Source organism: Thamnophis elegans, chromosome 16, assembly GCF_009769535.1.
Source record: "Thamnophis elegans isolate rThaEle1 chromosome 16, rThaEle1.pri, whole genome shotgun sequence".
Taxonomy (NCBI): domain Eukaryota; kingdom Metazoa; phylum Chordata; class Lepidosauria; order Squamata; family Colubridae; genus Thamnophis; species Thamnophis elegans.
In genome coordinates this window covers 18,106,703-18,127,806 of record NC_045556.1, presented here as the reverse complement: position 1 = coordinate 18,127,806, position 21,104 = coordinate 18,106,703, and the positions used below count along the sequence as shown (strand labels likewise).

Sequence of the window (21,104 nt, the reverse complement as noted above, 5' to 3'; positions counted from 1 at the left end):
ATGTGTCTTCTCTCCTCCGCGAGCCTCTGCGACACTCTAGCTGCTTAGCGGAGCTTCTCGCAGGTGCTGTACGCACAGTACGCAGAAGCGCCGAAGACTTAAAAGACCAGTAAGGAGCTCGGGTGGCGGGTGGGCCCTCCAGAGCACTGTACCTGAACGGTATCTGGTGCTCTGGCCAGGCTCCGGTATGCTCATACTGGGGAGTACCGCCTGCAACCTACCACTGGTTCAGATGCTTGACAACCAACCAGAGGTGAAATGCTACCGGTTCGAACCTGTTCACCTGAACCAGTAGTAAAAAAATGCTACCAGTTCTGGCGAATTGGTATTTCCGATGATCAGCTGTGACACGTGATTTATATTAGCTAGAATCATCAGATTTCCTGCTTTCAAGCTAGCCTAAATCGTGTGGCACAATGGATTCTCCCCATTCCTTCTTCTACTTACCTTTGCAGACTCGGAAGGCTTCAAAATGTTCCTTTTTTGGCACTGCATGGGCGCGCCTCATGGGCGCAAAGCACGCTCTCGGTAGCAGACTCCCCAAACCGGTAGCAGACTTCAGAGGATTTCGCTGCTGCAACCGACTCACATTTTGGACGGTTGCAATGTCCCAGGGTTATGCGATCCCCTTTTGTGACCTTCTGACAAACACAAGCCAATGAGAAAGCCAGATTCACTTAACAACGGTGTTACTAATTTAACATCTGCGGTGATTCACTTAAGGAATTCAGCAAGAAAAGTCGTTAAGTGGGCAAACCTCACTTGACAAATTTTTTACCTGGCAACATAGATGTTGGGCTCCACTGAAGCAGTAAGTTGAAAACTACCTGTAATCAGGTGATGTCATGTCACTGTATGTATTCTGGGCAAAACAATTGTTTTCATGCAACAGATAGACACTGTCATTCTTTAAATGCACAGGCTGAATGCTACTATTGTGGCTCCCTTCCTTCTCTGGCCTGGTCAGGTTCTCAAGTACTAATATAAGATAATATTTGTAGCTCAGGGTTAAACTATAGAGTTCTTGCTACTCTCGGAGCTTGATGGTTTTCTTGCCAGTGACGTGCAGTCAGGGGAGGTAGGGGAGGCAGAGCCTCACCACTGCCATCATGAAAAGAAAAAAAATGTAAAAGGAAAAAGGCAAGAGCTGAGGTCAGGCTGAGCTAGTTGCTGCCAGAGTCACTGTGGATGACTCTGCTTAGTGCTTAACTGTTTAAAAAAGCCTCTGAAAAAGCGCCATCTACAGGAAGAGGCAGGAGAATGAAATGCCTCATTTAGTCTGATCACTCGAGCAGAGTTAAGCAAGGGTTAAAAGCCTAAAAATTCCTGACATAGGTGAGGCACGTCATTCTCCTGCCTCCTCCTGTAGAGGGCACTTTTTAAGAGGCTTTTTTAAACAGTTAAGCAGAGTCATCCACAGTGAGGCAGCAACTAGCTCAGCCTGACCTCAGCTGTCGCCTTTTTCCTTTCACATTTTTTTTCTTTTCATGATGACAGGCAAGAGCAGAGTTGAAATCCTCTCTGAAACAGCTGGAAAAGGTACGTGTAGGTCGGAGGGAGGGGGATGAATTCAAACTTCATCCTCCTGGTGCGGGGCTTTGGGCAAAGGCTGGAGGGAAGTGCTGTCCCTCCCCAAGTGTAGTTTGATTCCAGGCAGAGCCACGTTGTCTTTTCAAACTTGTAATGAGTGAAGTTGGGCTGGATCCTTCTGGGGCTGGGGGAAAGTGTGTGTGCTCCAGTATGGCTCTTTGACTGGCTTCCTGCCTCCTCCTGTGGTCTCCCTGACTCCCTCCAATCCAACTTTGTGTGTGTGTGTGTGTGTGTGTGTGTGAGAGAGAGAGAGAGAGAGAGAGAGAGAGAGTGTATGCTTGTTTGAGAGAGTTTGTTTGAGTGAGAGAGGGAAGGGGGTAGGAGAGATAGTCCAATCCAACTTCTCTGTGTGTGTGTGTGTGTGTGTTTGAGAGGAGGGGAGGGAGGGAGAGAGGGAGGAAGGAGGGGAAGGGAGAAAGAAGGAAACTTATTTCGCAAAGGAGAAAAACAAATGCTGTCGCTTTAAATTGGAACTGAGCATGCCTGGCTGTGGAATTCTAGGAGTTGAAGTCCACAAGTCTAAAAAAATTTGTGTCAGTGCCTCACCAACCATAAACCTCACCACACATCACTGTTTCTTGCAGACATTTCATTACCAAACTAAACAACAACATCAGTTGATCAGATGTTATCAAATGATAATGTTATCTAGTTTGATAATAAAACATCTGCAACAGGAGTCTGCAACCTTAAACACTCAAAGAGCCACAAAGGTCCTAACTGGAAGCCCCCCCCCCACCCGTTCAATTCTGGAGCTGACCAGAAGTGCGGTTCCCCATCATAGAGTCTCCACCTAGTGTGGTGTCCTTTTTTCCTCTGCCAACCGGAAGTGCAGTTTCCCCACCATAGAGTCTCCTCCTAGCACAGCACCCTTTTTCCTCTACCTGTCCTAACCGAAAGCCCTATCAATTGTGGAGCCAACTGGTGACAGGGAGCTGCAGCAGAGAGATGAAAGAGCCACATGCGGCTCCAGAGCCGCAGGTTGCTGATCCCTGGTTTGCAAGAAAACCACCAAGCTCAGAAAGCACCAAGGACCCCACAGGTCCTCAAGTCCCCGTATCTTTGCTGCCCTCCTTGAACACTCTCCAATCATTCAATGTTTTTGTGGAGATGTTCTACCCAGAATTACATGCAGCACGCCTGATGTGGTCATTACAGTGCAGGGTAAAGAAGAAGAATGATTTCACTCATCTCGGAGACAATGTTTCCTCTAATTCAGCTGGAAATGTTCTAACATTTATTGCACACTACTGGCTCTTGTTTGCTTGTGTGCAATGACCACACATAGGTCCTCCTCAGAAGTCCTGTTTCCAAGCCCTGGATCCCCCATGGTTATGTGAAAGCATCAATTCTGTCCACAGCCCATCCAAACAGCTATGTGTGATTTGCCTTCCTTCAAATATTTTTTATTGTTCTAAATGCTGTTATTGTTTCACTTTCAAACAGACATGAAGATAATAATACACCCTTCACACAAACCAAAGAGAAACGTTAAAGAAAAAAATACATAAAAGGATACACAAACAAAAAACACCCTTTCATTACTATATCCCAAGTTTACCTGATTTTGTCCTTTGCAAGGGGGAAAAGAAAGCTTTTAATGGTGAACCAAGCCTGCTCAAAATGTTTTCTCAATTGGAGAGGTAATATGACATTTCTCTGATTAACCAAATATATAATTTTCTCCAAAACTGCTTAATCACACATCCCTGAAATCCAATCCTTTATATCTGGAATTATTTTATCCATCTCCCAAGGATTACTCGTTTGGCTATTGTTAGAACATGAAACACCCATCTTTATTCTGAACATATTAAATTCCAAGTATCATTATATAATTGAGTAGAATACACACATGTCTTTGAAAACCAGTTTTCTCGTCTGTCAACATATTATATAACAGTACTCCCAAAAGGTTGTAAGGAAGAACATGACCATAACATATGAGTTAGAGGGCCCTCAAATATCTTGTGATGCCAACATAAATAACACCTCTCCCCCTTGGTTGCATCATCTTGCCCATTACCAGGTTCTCTCCAGCATTCATCTATCCATCCATCCCACCCATCCTCCCTCCATCCAGCCACCCACCATATCTCTCTGTGTGCAATCATCTCATCCATCTCTCTATCCATTATCTTTTTCTCTTTATGCATCCATCCATCCATCCATCCATCCATCCATCCATCCATCCATCCACCCACCCACCCATCCATCCATCCATCAATCTACCTATCCACCTGTCATGTCTGTCTGTCTATCCATCAATCCACATTCCTATCATCCATCCATCCATCCATCCATCCATCCATCCAACCAACCAACTATCTTATCTCTATTTCTCTCTTCCTTATCTATATCCATCTATCAAATATCTATCTATATCTTTCTGTCTATGTTGTATTTGTGCTGATAAATAAATAAAGGGAGACTAGTATAGATCTATTTCAAGCTATTTAGCTCTCATCAGCTAGCCATACCCTTACTGGGATTAGAACCTGTGCTGTATTGCATCTTAGGCAGATGTGTTAACCACTAAGCCACAAGGTCCTTCTCCTTATCAGCTGTCTATCTATCTATCTATATTTCTCTATATCAATCTATCAATCTATCAATCTCTCTCTCTCTCTCCCTCCCTCCCCCTCCCCCCTCTCTCTTCCCATCCTTGGTTGGGCAGCCTTTGTTATAGAGACTTGGATCCATTTTCTCAGAGTGCCTGAAGTTACACCAGATGCTCCAGCCTAGTTCTCTGAACTGGGGTTTAAGGTACCTGCAAGGATCAGGCCTGCAAAGCCCCAGAATCAGAGGTATATCTGGGGTCTGGTTTACAAAAGTCAAAATGCCACCCACATCCCTACAAACAAAGCTCCACCTATTTTTTATATGTTGTCATTTGGAAACCTCCAATTGCACCATTGAGGCTGTCATCTTGACTTTTATTTTTTTATTTTTTTTAAACCCCACCCAGGAAGTACTCCTCAGGCCACAACAGGGCAGGCAGAGATTTGGCATTTAGGATGAAGGAGGAACCCTCCACTAGGACGGGTATATATGCACCAAAGACAAATTCCTTATATGTCCAATCACACTTGGCCAATAAAGAATTGTATTGTGTTGTGTTGTGTTGCGTTGCATTGCATTGTGTTCCATTCCATTCCTTATTCGCTTCTCTTCTCTCCTATTCCATTACATTCCTTATTCTATTCTATTCTATTCCATTCCATTCCTTATTCTATTCTATTCCATTCCCTATTCTATTCTATTCCATTCCCTATTCTATTCTATTCCATTCCTTATTCTATTCCATTCCTTATTCTATTCTATTCCATTCCCTATTCTATTCCATTCCTTATTCCATCCCATTCCTTATTCCATTCCATTCCATTCCACCCATTCCATTCCACTCCTTCTCTACTAAACCCAAAGCCAGCTCTCTTGGTCGTATGAACCCAACTCACCGTGGCCAGGAGTCAGCTTCCCGTGAGGGGGAGGACTGAGAGTCCCAGCAAGCACAAAGCCTCGTGGGAAGGCAGCCAGCCCCCTTTTCCCCGCTCCAAGCCCGCCTTAGAGCTCGCCTTCTCCTCTCCACCAACCGAGCCCGTTGCCTCGCGCTACTCCCCAGGACGCTCCCCGGCTCCTTTTCTCTCCCTCCCCTCCCGAAGGAGGCCGAGAGCGGCCGCCTCCCTTCCCCAAGCGGGCGCCCTCTCCTCCCTCCTCGGAGATGCCCCTCCCGGCCCCTTGGCGCCCATCCAGAAGCGGGCGGTGGCGGAGCCGGAGCTGGCACGGCGGGCACGCGAGGGGAGGAGAAAGCGCGGAGGAAGGGGGGAGCCTTCGGAGCGGGCGGAGGAAAGAGGCGTGCGAAGAGCCAGCCGGCCATGGCAGTGCTAGCTGCCGGCAGGAAGGGAGGCGAGTGCCGGGGGCGGCGGCGGCAGCAGCAGCAGCAGCAGCAGCAGCAGAGGCAGCCGGCTGGGGGCTTCTGATTGGAGCCACCGCGTCCGGGGGCCAAGTTCGCCCGGGAGGCGGCCAGGAGTCTCGGGGACCCGCCGCGCAGGAGGCAGGGGAGGTGGAGAATGCAGGCGAAGAAGTCCCGCGGCTCCTCGACGGGTAGCGGCAGCGGCGGCAGCGGCGGCAGCAGCGGCGAGCTGCAAGGGGACGAAGCGCAGCGCGCCAAGAAGCGGAAAAAGAAGGGCTCGCGCTTCGCCAGCATCCAGGTCTTCCTGGTGTCCGAGTGCATCCTGATGCTGGCCCAGGGCACCGTGGGCGCCTACCTGGTGAGCGGCGGGCGGAAGGTGGGGAGGGGAGGAAAGGGGGGGGGGGGCGGCCGAGCCTGGCAAGGGAGGCGAGAGAGAGAGAGAGGTAGTGGGGGGGGGGAACCAGGCGCTTGGAAGGAGAGGCGATGGGGGGCAAGAGGTTTGGCTCTTCTTCCAAGCTTGGATCTGCTTGTATCCTTTCGATTTACATCAATGTGGATTGTTTGCTTCTTTGCACCCTACGGCTATCTTTAAGTGTTGCACCTTCTGATTCTTGGCGAAGGTATCTTGTCTTTTTTTATGGACAATGAGAGCATCTGCACCAGAGGCAAATTCCCTGTGTGTCCAATCACACTTGGCTCAAAAGAATTCTATTCCATTCCATTCTATTTCCTATCCTATCCTATCCTGTTCCTATTTCTTTCTACCCTACCCTACCCTACCCTACCCTACCCTATCCTATCCTATCCTATCTTATTCTGATCCTGGGACCTCGTAGATTTATTTGGGGAGGAAAGGGGGGGGGCTGTTCCCCTGCCTGTTGGCTCCCATCGCGTGGCGAAAAAAAACAAGACCCTCCGGACCCTGCTCATTGTTCCCTGCCCCGCCCGAGCGCGGCAGAGCTGAGCCCAGGCTGCAGACCCGGACGAAAGACCGAGCTTTGGGTTGGCGGTGCGCCCTGCCTGCCTGCTTGCCTTGCCTCTCCGCCGCTTCTGGCCCGGCTCTTGTGCCAGGCTTGCGGGGAGGCGCGAAGGTGCTGCGAAGGGACGTGTTTGGTGCAGGTTGCTTTTGACTGACACCGCCGGCCAGCCAAGCGCAGCCCCCCCCCGCTTCCCTTCATCCCCGATCCTACGGCCCGGGTGTTCGCGACTCGCCTTCCACTGCCTGCCTGCCTGCCTGCCTGCCTGCCTGCCGTGGTCTTGCTTAGGCTGACCCAGGAAGAGCAGATATCCCTTAGCCGGCTTGGCCCCGCTGGGCAGGGGCGAGAGTTAGTCGGAGTTACCCTAACTTAAGGGTTTTCGCTTCCCCCAAAGTGGTCCACGGTGCCTCCCGCTCCGGGAGCTTGGAGCCTGGACCGCTTTCTGAATTGGCGCCCTTGCTAAGTGGACCCTCTTGCGCTTGGTTGGGTCGCTTTAAGCATTTGGGTCCCTTTCCCGAGGGAAGATGGACCTTCTGAGTCCCCCTCGTTAATTAAATGAATTAAAATTGGTCCTTGTCAGGGACAGAGCGTAGTAGGGAGCGAGTAAGAAGAGAGTAGGGAGTCCTGAGAGAGGTGGAGTTGATAAGGTGACCTCTGCTTTTAACTCCTTTCAGCTGCAGGAAAGACTGTCAGACTTTTTTTTAAAAAAAAAACACCTAACTGGTAGGCAGCATGGTTTATGGAATTAATGGACTTGAGCATGGCTTATTAAATTAATTCAGGTTCTGATAATCCAGCAGTTGACCATAGGGAGATTGGGTTGAAGCAACTGGAGCGGCTGAACTGCGGCTGCCTGCCATTGGGTTCAGCCCATCCCACAAAGGAAATGCAATCATTGGATGTTTTAGCTGAACTGAACTTTAGCTAATCAGCTAAGTTGGATAGATATTTGGAAAGAGGTTCCAGTGTGGGCCATAGTGATCAATTGGAGTTGAGGACCAGAACTTCCATGGGGCTTTTCCTGCTTTAAGTCAGCCTCATTCTCTTTTAACATTATTCTGGCCCTTATGACGGTTTCATGTTTTAAATAGTTAGCCTCCCAGAATACCTGGGAGCCAGCCAGCATCTAAATAATAATAATAATAATAATAATAATAATAATAATAATAATAATAACAACAACAACAACAACAACAACAACAACAACAACAACAACACCGCCGTTGCCGGTCCCAAGCCCGGATGAGAAAGGAGGAAGGTTGGGATCAGGTTGGCATCTGGTCCCGTAAAAAACCCCCCGCCAACCCATACAATATGGTGAAAAAAACGAATAAGAATTCCATACCGCATCGGTCGTCGCGCGGGTTAACAAGGGCCGCGGCGGATGTTGGGGTCCCTGGACATCCGTCGACAAGTGGGCTACAAGTGGACCAGCCAACAAAACGACAAAAATATAGTGCAGATGAAAACCGTGCCATAATGGCCTGTTACTACAACTCAGAGCCAGAAAAAAGAGGATATTTAAAGCGAATGTATGAATTATGGAAACAACAATATCCAGATTCAAATGTTAGTGAACAACGACTAGCAGATCAAAGGCGATTTATTATACGGAATAAAGTGTTTAGTGAAGTTGAACATGAGGAAATTCAGGCAAATTGCAAAACCCAAAAAACAATATCACAAGCGGAAATAACTGATATTCAAGACACAACTAAAGACACTATAGTAGAACTCCCAGAAGAAGCTCTCGGGGAGGAAATAACATCACCACCACTAGAACCAGTTATCATTGAACCAACTGATGAACTAACTCAAAAACAAAAAGAATTGAAGGATAAGATCATGGAGCATTTTCTGCTTAATGAGGAAAGGCAACGTTTACCATCACTAAAAACTGTGCCTAAGAAAATTTTGGCCCCTATCATGAAAATGGTTAATGCAGTGTTTTCAACAATTGAACCGGGATCCATCTTGGAAACAAACCAGTTAATGTACAGCGCAGCTGTAATAGTCACTAATGAACTAGGCATTAAAATTAAAGTACCTAGTAACACAACAGAAAAAGCATCAAAGCCAAAGTGGAAAATCCGTCTAGAACAAAAAATCAAAAAATTAAGGGCAGATGCTAGTAACTTAAAGAACATGCATGAGCAACGGCTTAAAAACAACAAAATCATAGATCGGCTAATCAGAAGATATAGATTGGATACAAGAAACATCAATGAAGCTGTAGAGATTGTAAAACAGCAGATAACAGCAACAGCTAGAAAAATTGAAAGATATGAGGCACGAATCATCCAATATAAACAAAATCAGCAATTTCGATCAGACCAACGGCGTTTTTATCAAAGTCTTAATGTGAATGGTGACACCAAAAGTGAAAAACCAGAAAAGCAGGCCACAGTTGAATTCTGGAAAGAATTGTGGGAAAATGCAAAGGACTACAACAAGGAAGCAAAGTGGATACATGACTTTGAGAAAAGCATTGGCAACAAACAAATGCAAGTATTAGAAATAACAACTGAGATGATCAAAAATCGAGTTAAAAAGGTAAAGAATTGGACATCACCTGGAAAGGACCAATTACATGGTTTCTGGCTCAAATATCTGACCAGTTTACATGCAATATTGGCCAGGCAACTGAATGAAATTTTACAAAAGGGCCAAATTGATGAATGGTTGACAACTGGAAAAACATACTTGATTCAGAAAGATCCAACTAAAGGAACAACACCTGAAAACTATAGACCAATAACATGCTTACCAACAACCTTCAAATTACTCACAGGCATTATTGCAGATAACATGATGGATTATTTGGAAACAAACAACATCTTGCCAGTAGAGCAAAAAGGCAACAAAAGAAGGAGCAGGGGCACAAAAGATCAGCTTCTAATTGATAAAATGATATTAGAAAATTGTAAGAACAGAAAAACGAACTTGAATATGGTCTGGATTGATTACAAAAAGGCATTTGACTCACTGCCACATAGTTGGATCATAAAATGCTTAGAAACAACTGGCATTAGCAAAAATATTACATCCTTTACTGAAAAGGCAATGAAACAATGGAGAACTGAGTTGGCAGTAGGGAATGAGAGCTACAGAATGGTTAATATCAAGCGAGGAATTTTCCAGGGTGATTCACTTTCACCTCTTCTCTTCATCATCGCAATGATCCCACTATCAGTAATCTTAAAAAAAATGAAATTAGGCTACCAAACAGCCAAAAAAGCTGAAAAAATTTCGCATTTACTATATATGGATGATTTGAAACTCTATGGCAAGTCAGAAATAGAAATCCAATCATTGACAAATACAGTCCGAGTATTCAGCACCGATATTTCAATGCAGTTTGGCATGGAAAAATGCGCCACTGTATCCATAAAAAGGGGCAAAATCACTGCATCTGAGGGAATTGAAATGCCCAATGGCCAACTAATTAAATGCAAAGAAAATGAAGCCTACAAATACTTAGGCATTCTGCAGTTGGATAACATCAAGCATGGAGAAGTAAAAACTATTGTCAGGCGAGAGTACACCAACAGAGTTAGGAAAATTTTGAAATCTAAATTGAATGGTGGAAATACAATCAAGGCCATAAATACCTGGGCAATACCAGTTATAAGATACACAGCTGGCATAGTTAACTGGACACAAGCTGATTTGGACCTTTTGGACCGAAAAACCAGGAAACTAATGACAATGCACTACAGTTTACATCCACGTGGTGATACTGATAGATTATATCTGCCCCGAAAATCAGGTGGCAGAGGATTATTACAAGTGAAGCAAACAGTTGAAGAAGAAAAACATGCACTGGCTGATTATTTAAAAGAAAGTCAAGAACATCTATTAATCGAAGTAAAGAACAAAAATCTACTGAAGGCCCAACAGACAAAACAAGAATACAGAAAAGATGTGATAAAATCAAGAATGGAGAGTTGGCAGAACAAAGCACTGCATGGTCAATTTCTGGAAAAAATAAAAGATAAAGTGGACAGTGAACAAACTTGGTTATGGTTAACAACAGGTACATTAAAGAAAGAAACAGAGTCACTACTCCTGGCTGCGCAAGAACAAGCTATCCGCACAAATGCCATTAAGGCCAAAATCGAAAAATCCTCTGATGATGCCAAATGCAGACTTTGCAAAGAAGCTGATGAAACTGTTGATCACATACTCAGCTGCTGTAAAAAAATTGCGCAGACTGATTATAAATTGCGGCACAATTCAGTAGCACAAATGATCCATTGGAATTTGTGCAAAAATTATAATATTAAAACAGCAACAAACTGGTGGGAACATCAGCCTGAAAAAGTCACCGAAAATCAGATGGTCAAGATCTTGTGGGATTTCCGTATACAAACCGACAAAATACTGGCGCATAATACACCAGACATCACACTGGTTGAGAAAAATAAGGTCACAATCATAGACATCGCAATACCAGGTGATAGCAGGGTCGCCGAGAAGGAACATGAAAAAATCACAAGATACCAGGACTTAAAAATCGAAATTCAACGACTATGGCACAAACCAGCAGTGGTAATTCCAGTGGTAATTGGCACACTGGGTGCTATTCCAAAAGCACTGGAATTACATTTAAAACAGTTAAAAATTGACAAAATCACCATCAGTCAAATGCAAAAAGCCGCACTGCTTGGATCTGCACGCATATTACGAAAATACGTTACGACGTCCTAGGCCCCTGGGTGGGGCCCGACTAGTAACCAATGCCAAATCCAGCGAAACAACTGGCCGCTGTGATACAATTGTATAATAATAATAATAATAATAATAAAAATAAACCACCCTACTTGGGGCAGCTTATATTCTCTGACATTACCTTAACAGTTCCTAGGTCCTTGGTTAGGACTCGAGCTGTTGAGCTACCAACCAGCCCCAAAGGCTACGAATCTCACCAAAGATTAACAAAATAACAACAACAACAACAACAACAACAATTTAGCCAAGACATTGGTATGCAGTTTGGAATTGGCAAATGTGCAACAATGGCAACCAAAGCAGGCAAGGACATAGAAGATGATGGAATAGAACTTGAGAATGAAGAAATGATAAAGGCAGTAAAACCAGAAAAAGGCTACAAGTACTTGGGGATTTTAGAGGCCTCTGATTTAATGCATAATAAAGTCAAGGAATTAACTTCAGCCAAGTACATTCGACGAATTCACAAGATATTAAAGCCCAAATTGAATGGAGGAAACATCATAAAAGCCATAAATACCTGGGCTATACCTGTGATTCGATTATTCTGCAGGAATAATTGACTGGACCCAGATGGAGTTGGACAATTTGGACAGAAAAACAAGGAAGCTTATGACAATGAATCATGCTTTGCACCCTAAAAGTGATGTTGACCAATTATATCTACCAAGAACAGAGGGTGGTCGAGGACTCCTACAAGTAAAACAGACTGTGGAAGAAGAAAAACACAGCTTGAATGATTACATCCAGAAAAGTGAAGAACCAATGATTAGGGAAGTAAATAAAGGAGGCCTTTTAAAGACAGCTAAGCCAAAAGCTGAATATAAGAAAGAAGTAATTGAAAAGTGAGCTGAAAATTGGAAAAACAAAGCTATGCATAGCTGTTAGGATCTGGATGGGGGTGAACAAACTTGTGCTCAATCCTGATAAGACTGAGTGGCTTTGGATGCTGCCCCTGAAGGACAGCTTAGACAGTCCATCCTTAACCCTGGGGGGTGAAAATTTACACCCCTCAGAGAGGGTCTGCAATTTGGGGGTCCTCCTGGATTCGCAGCTGAAACTGGAACATCATATATCGGCTGTGACCAGGGGGGCCTTTGCCCAGGTTCGTCTGGTGCACCAATTGCGGCCCTATTTGGATCGGGAGGCACTTCAAACGGTTACTCACGCCCTTGTCACCTCAAGGCTGGATTATTGCAACGCGCTCTACATGGGGCTACCCTTGAAAAGCGTTCGGAGACTGCAGTTAGTCCAGAATGTGGCTGCGCGAGCGATATTGGGTGCACCGAGGTACACCCACATTACACCTGTCCTCCGCGAGCTGCACTGGCTTCCAATTGGTCTCCGGATGCAATTCAAGGTGTTGGTTATTACCTTTAAAGCCCTACATGGCTTAGGGCCAGCGTACCTTCGAAACCGCCTACTGCCACATACCTCCCAGCGGCCAGTAAGATCCCACAGATTGGGCCTCCTTCAGATGCCGTCAGCCAGACAGTGTCGGCTGGCAGGTCCCCAGAGGAGAGCCTTCTCTGTGGCTGCTCCGACTCTTTGGAATCAGCTACCCCCAGAGATCCGGACCATACCCACTCTCATGGCCTTCATGAAAGCTGTAAAAACCTGGCTGTTCTGGCAGGCCTGGGGCTGTTGACCTCACTGTTGAGGTCCAGCCCTGATTAGAATGAATGTATGTGGTGTTGTGATTTTAAACCATTTTTTTTCTCTCTCTTTTTTTTAATCTTTTTTCTTCTTTTTTGTAAGCCACCCGGAGTCCTTTGGGATTGGGCGGCATATAAATTTTATAAATAAATAAATAAACAAACAATACTTGAAAAATATTGAAGGCAAAGCTGACCAAAAGCTAACTTGGAACTGGTTAAGATCAGGAGCACTGAAAAAAGAAACAAAAGGCTTTATTTTTGTAGCTCAAGAACAAGCCTTAGCCACAAACTACATGAAGGCAAAAATTCAACATGTAACCACCAACAGCAAATGTCGCCTCTGTAATGAGAAAGACGAGACAGTCGACCACTTGATCAGTGGGTGAAGCAAAATTTCACAAACTGACTACCTACAACGCCATGACCGCGTTGCTAAGATCATTCACTGGAAATTGTGCCAAAAGTTTGGATTTGAGTACAGTGAAAACCACTGGGAACATCAGGTTCAGAAGGTTTTAGAGAATGAGAAAGTCAAGATCTTGTGGGACTTCAGAATCCAGACTGACAGGCACTTGGCCCACAACACGCCTGACATAACAATAGTTGAAAAGAAAAAAAGTATGGTTCATTGACATTGCAATACCTGGAGATGCATGAATTGAAGATAAACAGCAAGAAAAAATCACAAAGTACTGGGACTTGCAAATTGAAATTGAGTGACTGTGGAAAAAGAAATTGTGTGTTGTCCCGATTGTAATTGGAGCCCTTGGAGCAATACCCAAAAGGCTACCTCGCTATTTGGAAATTTTAAATTTATCAGACTTGAACATTCTGACTACAAAAAAACCACTTGGAACAGCTTATATCCTTCGACTTACCTTAACAGTTCCTAGGTCCTTGGTTAAGACTGGAGCTGTTGAGCTACCAACCAGCCCCAAAGGCTGTGAATCTCACCAAAGATTACCCAATAATAATAATGCTATTGTTTTCAGGCCTGCCTAACAGAGCTGCTGTTCTAAAGCTGCCTTAGGAAAAGGTTTCAAGCAAAAACTTGAAAGTCCTCCCTGTGCTAGAAGTCAAAATGCCAATGGATACTTAAATTCATCTCTCTATCCTGCTCCCTCCCTCCCTTTTTCCCCCTGATGTCTTTCCTTTTGAAATGCAAAGCATCAGCTGACTTTGGGGGGGGGGGAGAGAAAAAAAACCCCTTGCTTGTCTCTGATAACAGCCGTTAATCTGCAGAGGCTTCACAGCAGAGAAATAAGCACCATCATCACTTGCTAATGTCTGTAGATGACATTGCTGTTCAAAAGGCCCTTTAAGAGGGGGAAGAGTCAACCTTAAATAACTAAAGAACTGTAAGCTCTCTGGGACAGAAGCCCTTTTGCTTGCAGTTCTCTGTATGGGGGGGGGGGGCGACCATGCAGTGATCCTTGTTACAGCCTCCTGAATTTGCAGCCTTCCAGATGTGTTGGGAGTTACAGCTCCTGGCATTCTCAGCCACCCCTGGAAGGGACCCATTGTGGATTTGTGCTTCTTAAGTGTGGTGAACTTGTAAAGGTGAGATTTCTGGAAGATGACAGCAGTGGCCCAAGAGAAACTGAAAAATGGAGGTGGACCGAGGGAAGGAAAACGTATCTTTTGCCTTGTGCATCTCTGGTTAAGCCATCCGGTGCTGTCAAAGTGACTCAGTGTTTCCTGTGGGTTAACCTCCCTGTGTGGGGAAGAGAGGAAGGGAAGAAAAGATGCATCAGAACTAGACAGGGGACAAAAGGCAAAAGAGTACAGATAGTCCTGGACTTACGGCCCCAACTGAGTCCAAAATTCCTGTTGCTGAGTGAAACATTTGCTCAGTGAGTTTTTGCCCCATTTGACAACTTTTCTTGCCCCTGTTGTTAAGTGAATCCTTGGAATTGGGAAATTAGTATCACCGGTGTTAAGCAAATCTGGCTTTCCCATTGACTTTGCTAGTCAGAAGGTCGCAAAAGGGGATCGTGTGACCCCCCCCCTGCGATTGTCATAATTATGAGTCAGTTGCCAAGCGGGTGAATTCTGATCATGTGACCATGCGGATAAGGTCATAAGTGTGCAAAATGGTCATAAGTCACTTTTTTCGGTGATGTTGTAACTTTGAATGGTCACTAAATGAACGGTTGTAAGTCGAGGACTGCCCTGTGCAGGGTTAGTTGGGCTAGGGTAGGGTTTAGCTGCCCTGCTGGGTGATTGGATGTGTGAGTCCTTGAGGATTGGAAAATGAGAGAGCAGGAGAGCTGCCTGCTTCATTTTCCCATCCTGGAGCAAAACAGCAGTGGGGTAGAATTATGAATGTCCCATCCGCTTTGGCATATCAGTGTCCAAGACCATTTTGTAGCATCGGGTTGTGCCCAGGCTGGTTGGTTAACAGGTTAACAGAGTTGGAAGGGACCTTGTAGGTCATCTAGTCCAACCCCCTGCTCAAGCAGGAGACCCTACACCATTTCTGACAAATGGCAGTCCAGTCTCTTCTTGAAAGCTTCCAGTGATGAAGCTCCCACAACTTCTAAAGGGAACTTCTTTTCCATGGGTTGATTGTTCTCACTGTCAGAAAGTTCCTCCTTGTTTCTAGGTTGAATCTCTCCTTGGTCAGTTTCCATCCATTATTCCTTGTCTGGCCTTCAGGTGCCTTGGAAAATAGCTTGACCCTCTCCCCTTAATATTGGAAGACTGCTCTCATTTCTCTCCTGGTCCTTCTCTTCACTAAACTAGCCAGGCCCAGTTCCTCACATGTTTTAGGCTCCAGTCCCCTAATCTTCGTGGTTGCTCCTCTTTGCACTTTTTCTAGAATCTCAATATCTTTTCATAATGTGGTGACCAAAACTAGATGGCAGAATCTTCTGGTTAGTTCTTGCAAAAAGATATAGTAGAAAGTATTTTAAGAAAGGTACTTTGCAACGCAGGGTTGGGCTGGGCATTTAAGCATTTTATTCCGTGCAATTCATTTTCCACTTGATAAAGTACCCATCAAATGGAGTTTAGTGCAACCAACTCTTAAAAGCATACTTTAAAAAAAAAATAGGTACACAAATAATGGTTTCTGAAAATGAACGGATGTGCAGAATGCCACGGTGGGATCTTATGCAAAAAATAATAATAAAGTGCGAGACCAGGCTTCGTTCTCTAACTCTGAGTTTTTCTTCTGCTTTTCATATTTATTTAAATCAAGTTGGCTTGTTTTATTTCCTTCCTTGTCCAAAGTAAGCATCACAGACGTCAGTCCAGAGATAGACTCTGAATGGCAGGTTTACAATTTGAAAAAATTATGCCTTCATATAACATTGGTGATGCGGTGGCTCAGTGGCTAAGACACTGAGCTTACCGATCAGAAAGGTCGGCAGTTCCGCAGTTCGAATCCCCTAGTACCGCGTAATGGAGTGAGTTCCCATTACTTGTCCCAGCTTCTGCCAACCTAGCAGTTTGAAAGCACGTAAAATGCAAATAGAAAAATAGGAACCACCTTTGGTGGGAAGGTAACAGCCTTCCGTGCACCTTCAGCGTTGAGTCATGCTGGCCACATGACCATGGAGATGTCTTTGGACAGCGCTGGCTCTTTGGCTTTGAAACAGATATGAGTACCGCCCCCTAGAGTCAGGAACGCACATATGTGTGAGGGGAACCTTTACCTTTATTTTATAACCTCGGACTATAGACACTGGGTGATGTCATAATTGCATCCTTATCTGGGATACGGGTGGGAAAGTTCTAATCCTATTGAAGAAACTGCCTGGGATTTAATTAATTTGAACTCTCCCTATTTAAACACTTGTTCCCTTTCTTAGATAGCTTTTTATTCCCTCTAAGTCACTTTTTATTTTAACCTGAGCTGCCAGAAATGGGCTCCAGATAACATGCAATTCCTGGCTGCTTTAGAATAATGAATGCACAAGCTGTTTTATATATATATAATTATTCTATAAATGTCTTCCGTTAAGTGGTAGAAAATTATTCTTTTGCCCTGTAGCTGAAGGTAAACTGAGAATTTTATTTTGCTGCTTGCTTTTGTTTCTTCTTTAGTCCTGCAACCTTACTATCACTCCAAATTTCACAGGAAACAGATGGTTTCCATCCCTTTAATTGGTGTCTTTTACCTGAGAAATTGGAACCTGTTCTGAGTTGCTGCAGCAGCTTTAATAAATGATCACACACACACACAAAAGTTAGCCTTTAACCTTTACAAGTGGTGCAAGGCAAGGGACAGCGTCACATTATTAAAAAGTCTGGAATTTCCCCCACATTTTTTTTTAAATCCCAGAGGATTTTTAACATTAACATTTAAAACCTACTTAGCTTGTGCGAGAATAATCTATGGAGGCTTCTCTAATGAGTGAAAGCTTTTCCAGAGTTAAATCTATAGCTATGCTGTGGTAGGATTGTGCAGCTTGCATTGCAAACGTAATTTCTTCCTGTTTCTGACATGTATATCAGATTAAAATAAAGGTAGGGGAAGCAAAACCTTTGTAAGTGCTTCTTGGGCATTTTGTGTTTGGATTCTGAAGGGTTAATTCAGTTTTGGCAAATCTTTTCGGCACCAAGTGCCGAAACGGGAGCGTGGCGGGCGGGGGAGTGCCGAAAACCGGAAGAACAGCTCCCTGGCGTGCATGCGTATGCCAGGAAGTTGAGCTTCTGGTTTCCGGCATGCCCATGCACTTCTAGCATGTGTGCCATAGGTTTGCCATCACGGGGTTAGTTGGTATTAAGAGCCATGGTAGTGCAGAGGTTAGAAAGCTGTATTGCGGGCTAATTCTGCCCGCTGCCAGTGGTTCGATCCTTACTGGCTCCGTGACCTGACAAATGGGCACACGACAAAAGCGTGCCGACAAAACCACGGCGCAAAAACCACGAGGTCGAAATTGCGCCAACAACAGCCCACCGACAAAAGCGCGATTAGGTTAAGGTAAGGGTTATATTTAGGGTTAGGTTCAGGGTTATGTTTAGGGTTAGGGTTAGGTTTAGGGTTAAGGTTAGGGTTATTACCTTGTTTTCGCATTCTTTGCTGATGGCACGCTTTTGTCGGCACACTGTTGTGGGCGCGCTGTTGTGGGCGCGCTGTTGTGGGCGTGATTTTGAACTCGTGGTTTTCTTGCCGCGGTTTTCTCAGCGCGCTTTTGTCATGGGTGCATTTGTCGGTGAACCAGCTGGCTCAAAGTCGACTCAGCCTTCCATTCCTCCGAGGTGGATTAAATGAAGACCAAGATTGTTGGGGGCAAGAGGCAGACTCTGTAAACTGCTTAGAGAGGCACTCTGAAGTGGTATATAAGTCTAAGGGCTATTATTGTTGCTATCATCCTGATGAAAACTGCACCAATGCTGCCATGAGTGGAAAGCTTTGGTTGGTAGCACAGAAAGCCTGATTGAAAATTCATGAACTGGATGTTCCAATAATCTCAACCAGCGTGAACTACCTGAGGCGGGGAGTAGGGCAGTGATAGCAAACCTTTTTGGTGGTGAGTGCCCAAACTGGAATGCATGCATGCACGCTCGTGCCAGAGTGCTGCAAACCCAAAGACCAGCTAGTCTTATGGTGTCCGGCATCTGTGCCAGACAGCTGGTCTTCGCATAGGCTGGAGTGCTGGATATCCAAAGACCAGCTGGCTGGTCACATGTGCAAGCCAGCCAGCTGGTCATTGGCTTCCGGGTTCCGGCACTCCAGCGCATAGTAAAACCAGCTGGCCGGTGCACATGTGTGCCCCAGAAACTTGAAGACCAGCAGGAGATGGCGCCTGTGCCCACAGAGAGGGCTCTGCCTGCCACCTCTGGCTTGTGTGCCATAGATTCGCCGTCACAGCTGTAGGGAGATGTAGTTCATTCATATTTTTTCCTCCGGGCTGCAGAATTGCAGAGTGTGATTTTAACCAGAACCTGGTGGGACCTGTGGATTGGATGTGACTTATATTTGTTGATGATGTTTTATCTGTTCAGTCGTGCCTGGTCCTTGGAGGCTTTATAGCAGTGTTTCTCAACCTTGGCAACTTGAAGATGTCCGGGACTTCAACTCCCAGAATTCCCCAGCCAGCGAATGCTGGCTGGGGAATTCTGGGAGTTGAAGTCCCGGACATCTTCAAGTTGCCAAGGTTGAGAAACACTGCTTTATAGGGAAGTGCTCTCCATTGCTCCCTTGTCAACAACAGCTTCTTTCAAATATGGTATGTTCAACTTTGCATCAGGCCCAATGTTATCAAGCCGGCATGTCCTCTGCTTGTCCCTTCTTTCTTGACCCATTAAGCCATTCCTAGCATCATTGCCTCCTCCGATGAATTTGCATGCGTGACGTGGCCGAAGGCAATGGGACGTAGTTGTCTTATGATTTTCTCTTCCAGTGATGCGTTTGGTGGCTTATATTTACAGGACCAAATAGGAATCTTAATTGGTTTTCATGCAAGCAAGATCACATTTCCTTCGAACATAATGTTCTCTCTTTGCACCAGGAAGAGATTGGTGGGGTTCTTTGATAGTTAACATTGCTGCCTTCCCCCCCTCCCCCTCCAATGCTTTTTCTCCCATAGCAAAATGTGGTATAAAGGCCTTTCTGGGTGAGTTCACCCCGTGGCTCTGTCTTAAAAGTCAGAGGCAAGTTAGGGGCCTGGAAAGGAGCAGGGACCTTGCTAGTTGGGGTGATTAATGGCAGTGGCAGTTGGGAAGGCAAGGCCAGATTTCTGGAGTTCAAAGAAATAACCTAGCTGGGATGAACAAAAAAAAGAGGCTGTTTCTTTTTTCTATCAAATTGGACTGCAGTGGCTGTATTTGTTTCCCAGCTGGTTATGCACAATGACAGCTGGGAATATGCAAAGTGGGAGCGTGACAAGAACTGCTTCCCGTTTCACCAGTCCAAAAACCACTTCAGGGGAACCTGGTTTAGAAGGTTTTGGGGAGAGTCAAACAAACGCAGGGATTCTTACTTTAAATAAAAGGTAAATAGCAATAGCAATAGCAGTTAGACTTATATACCGCTTCATAGGGCTTTCAGCCCTCTCTAAGCGGTTTACAGAGTTAGCATATTGCCCCCAACAACAATCCGGGTCCTCATTTTACCCACCTCGGAAGGATGGAAGGCTGAGTCAACCCTGAGCCGGTGAGATTTGAACCGCCGAACTGCAGATAGCAGTCAGCTGAAGTGACCTGCAGTACTGCACCCTAACCACTGCGCCACCTCGGCTCTTTTAAAGTGACCCGGCTGACCTGAGAGAGCCTTGACTCTCCTCCACTTGCTGGCTGAGAGAATCTCCCCCCCCCCTTTTTTATGCTACTTTCTTTGTCTCGTCTGTGTTTTGGCTGCTGTGGACTTGCATTGGATTATTCATCGCCCCAGGGAGAAGGCGGTTAGCCTGGAACAGCACTGGGAGAGAATGGGAGGCTGTCTTCATCTGCTGCTATTGCACCCCCCTTCCTCTCCCCTCGGCTTGGCCTCCCCTGTTGGTGCATTCCCCCCTCCACTGGGCCGTCGCCATCGCAGGGCCTTTTGCTGGGCGAGATTAGACTCCTCTTGGAATGCGGCTTTTGGACTTCTTGGAGTATATCTTCATCTGCTCTTTTATCTGCACTTTCATCTGCCACGGCCACTGTTGCCTGATGCCGCCTTGGACCTGCTACCACAGATAGCGCCACTACTGGCCGAGCGGGGGTACTTACAGTACATAGAAGGCCCTCTCCTAGCCTCAACCATCTTGGACTTTTTTGGACCTTCCCAGAACTATTTGCACTTTAAACTAATCAATTTTTTGCGCAATCTATAATTTATAATTTCTTTCTTTTCTTTCATCTTTCTCTTCTTTCTTTGTATGGGCTATGCATGAGGTATGCTTGAGATGAATGAATGTCCCACTATTAGGATCATATTGTTGTAAATTTTGTGTTTTTAACTTCTTACGTGGGGACTGTTTGGGGGAGTGTATGAGTATGCGTGATTCGGAGGACCTGCCGGGAGTTGCGGGGGCCACGGGGGTGGTTGAGGGGACCAGAGACACGGGAGAGGGTCGGGGTATTGCGGTCGTAACAGGGAGGGGCAGATACGGCGGGGACTTTAGGGCAGGCCATTACCGGGGAAGGAGGGTTCGCTACATTACAGAGATCCCTCCTTCCGGCCCTAGGAGTCCCACTCCAAGACCAGATGGCGCAAGTAGTCAGGACCCTGGTCTCAGGCTGTTGTCGCTAAATGCCAGGTCTGTTGTACATAAAGCTCCTCTCGTCCGGGACTTAATTTTA

At 45.5% G+C, this 21,104-nt stretch overlaps 1 protein-coding gene across 1 annotated transcript in view; it reads left to right on the top strand.

Moving 5' to 3' along the window:
• The first annotated feature begins 5,443 nt into the window (after positions 1-5,443).
• The window catches only part of SLCO3A1 (solute carrier organic anion transporter family member 3A1), a 156,867-nt gene continuing 141,206 nt past the window's right edge, over positions 5,444-21,104 (top strand). The window contains 1 exon segment of the mRNA XM_032232375.1: positions 5,444-5,861. Coding sequence (XP_032088266.1) covers positions 5,661-5,861 — 201 coding nt within the window. The 5' untranslated portion in view covers positions 5,444-5,660.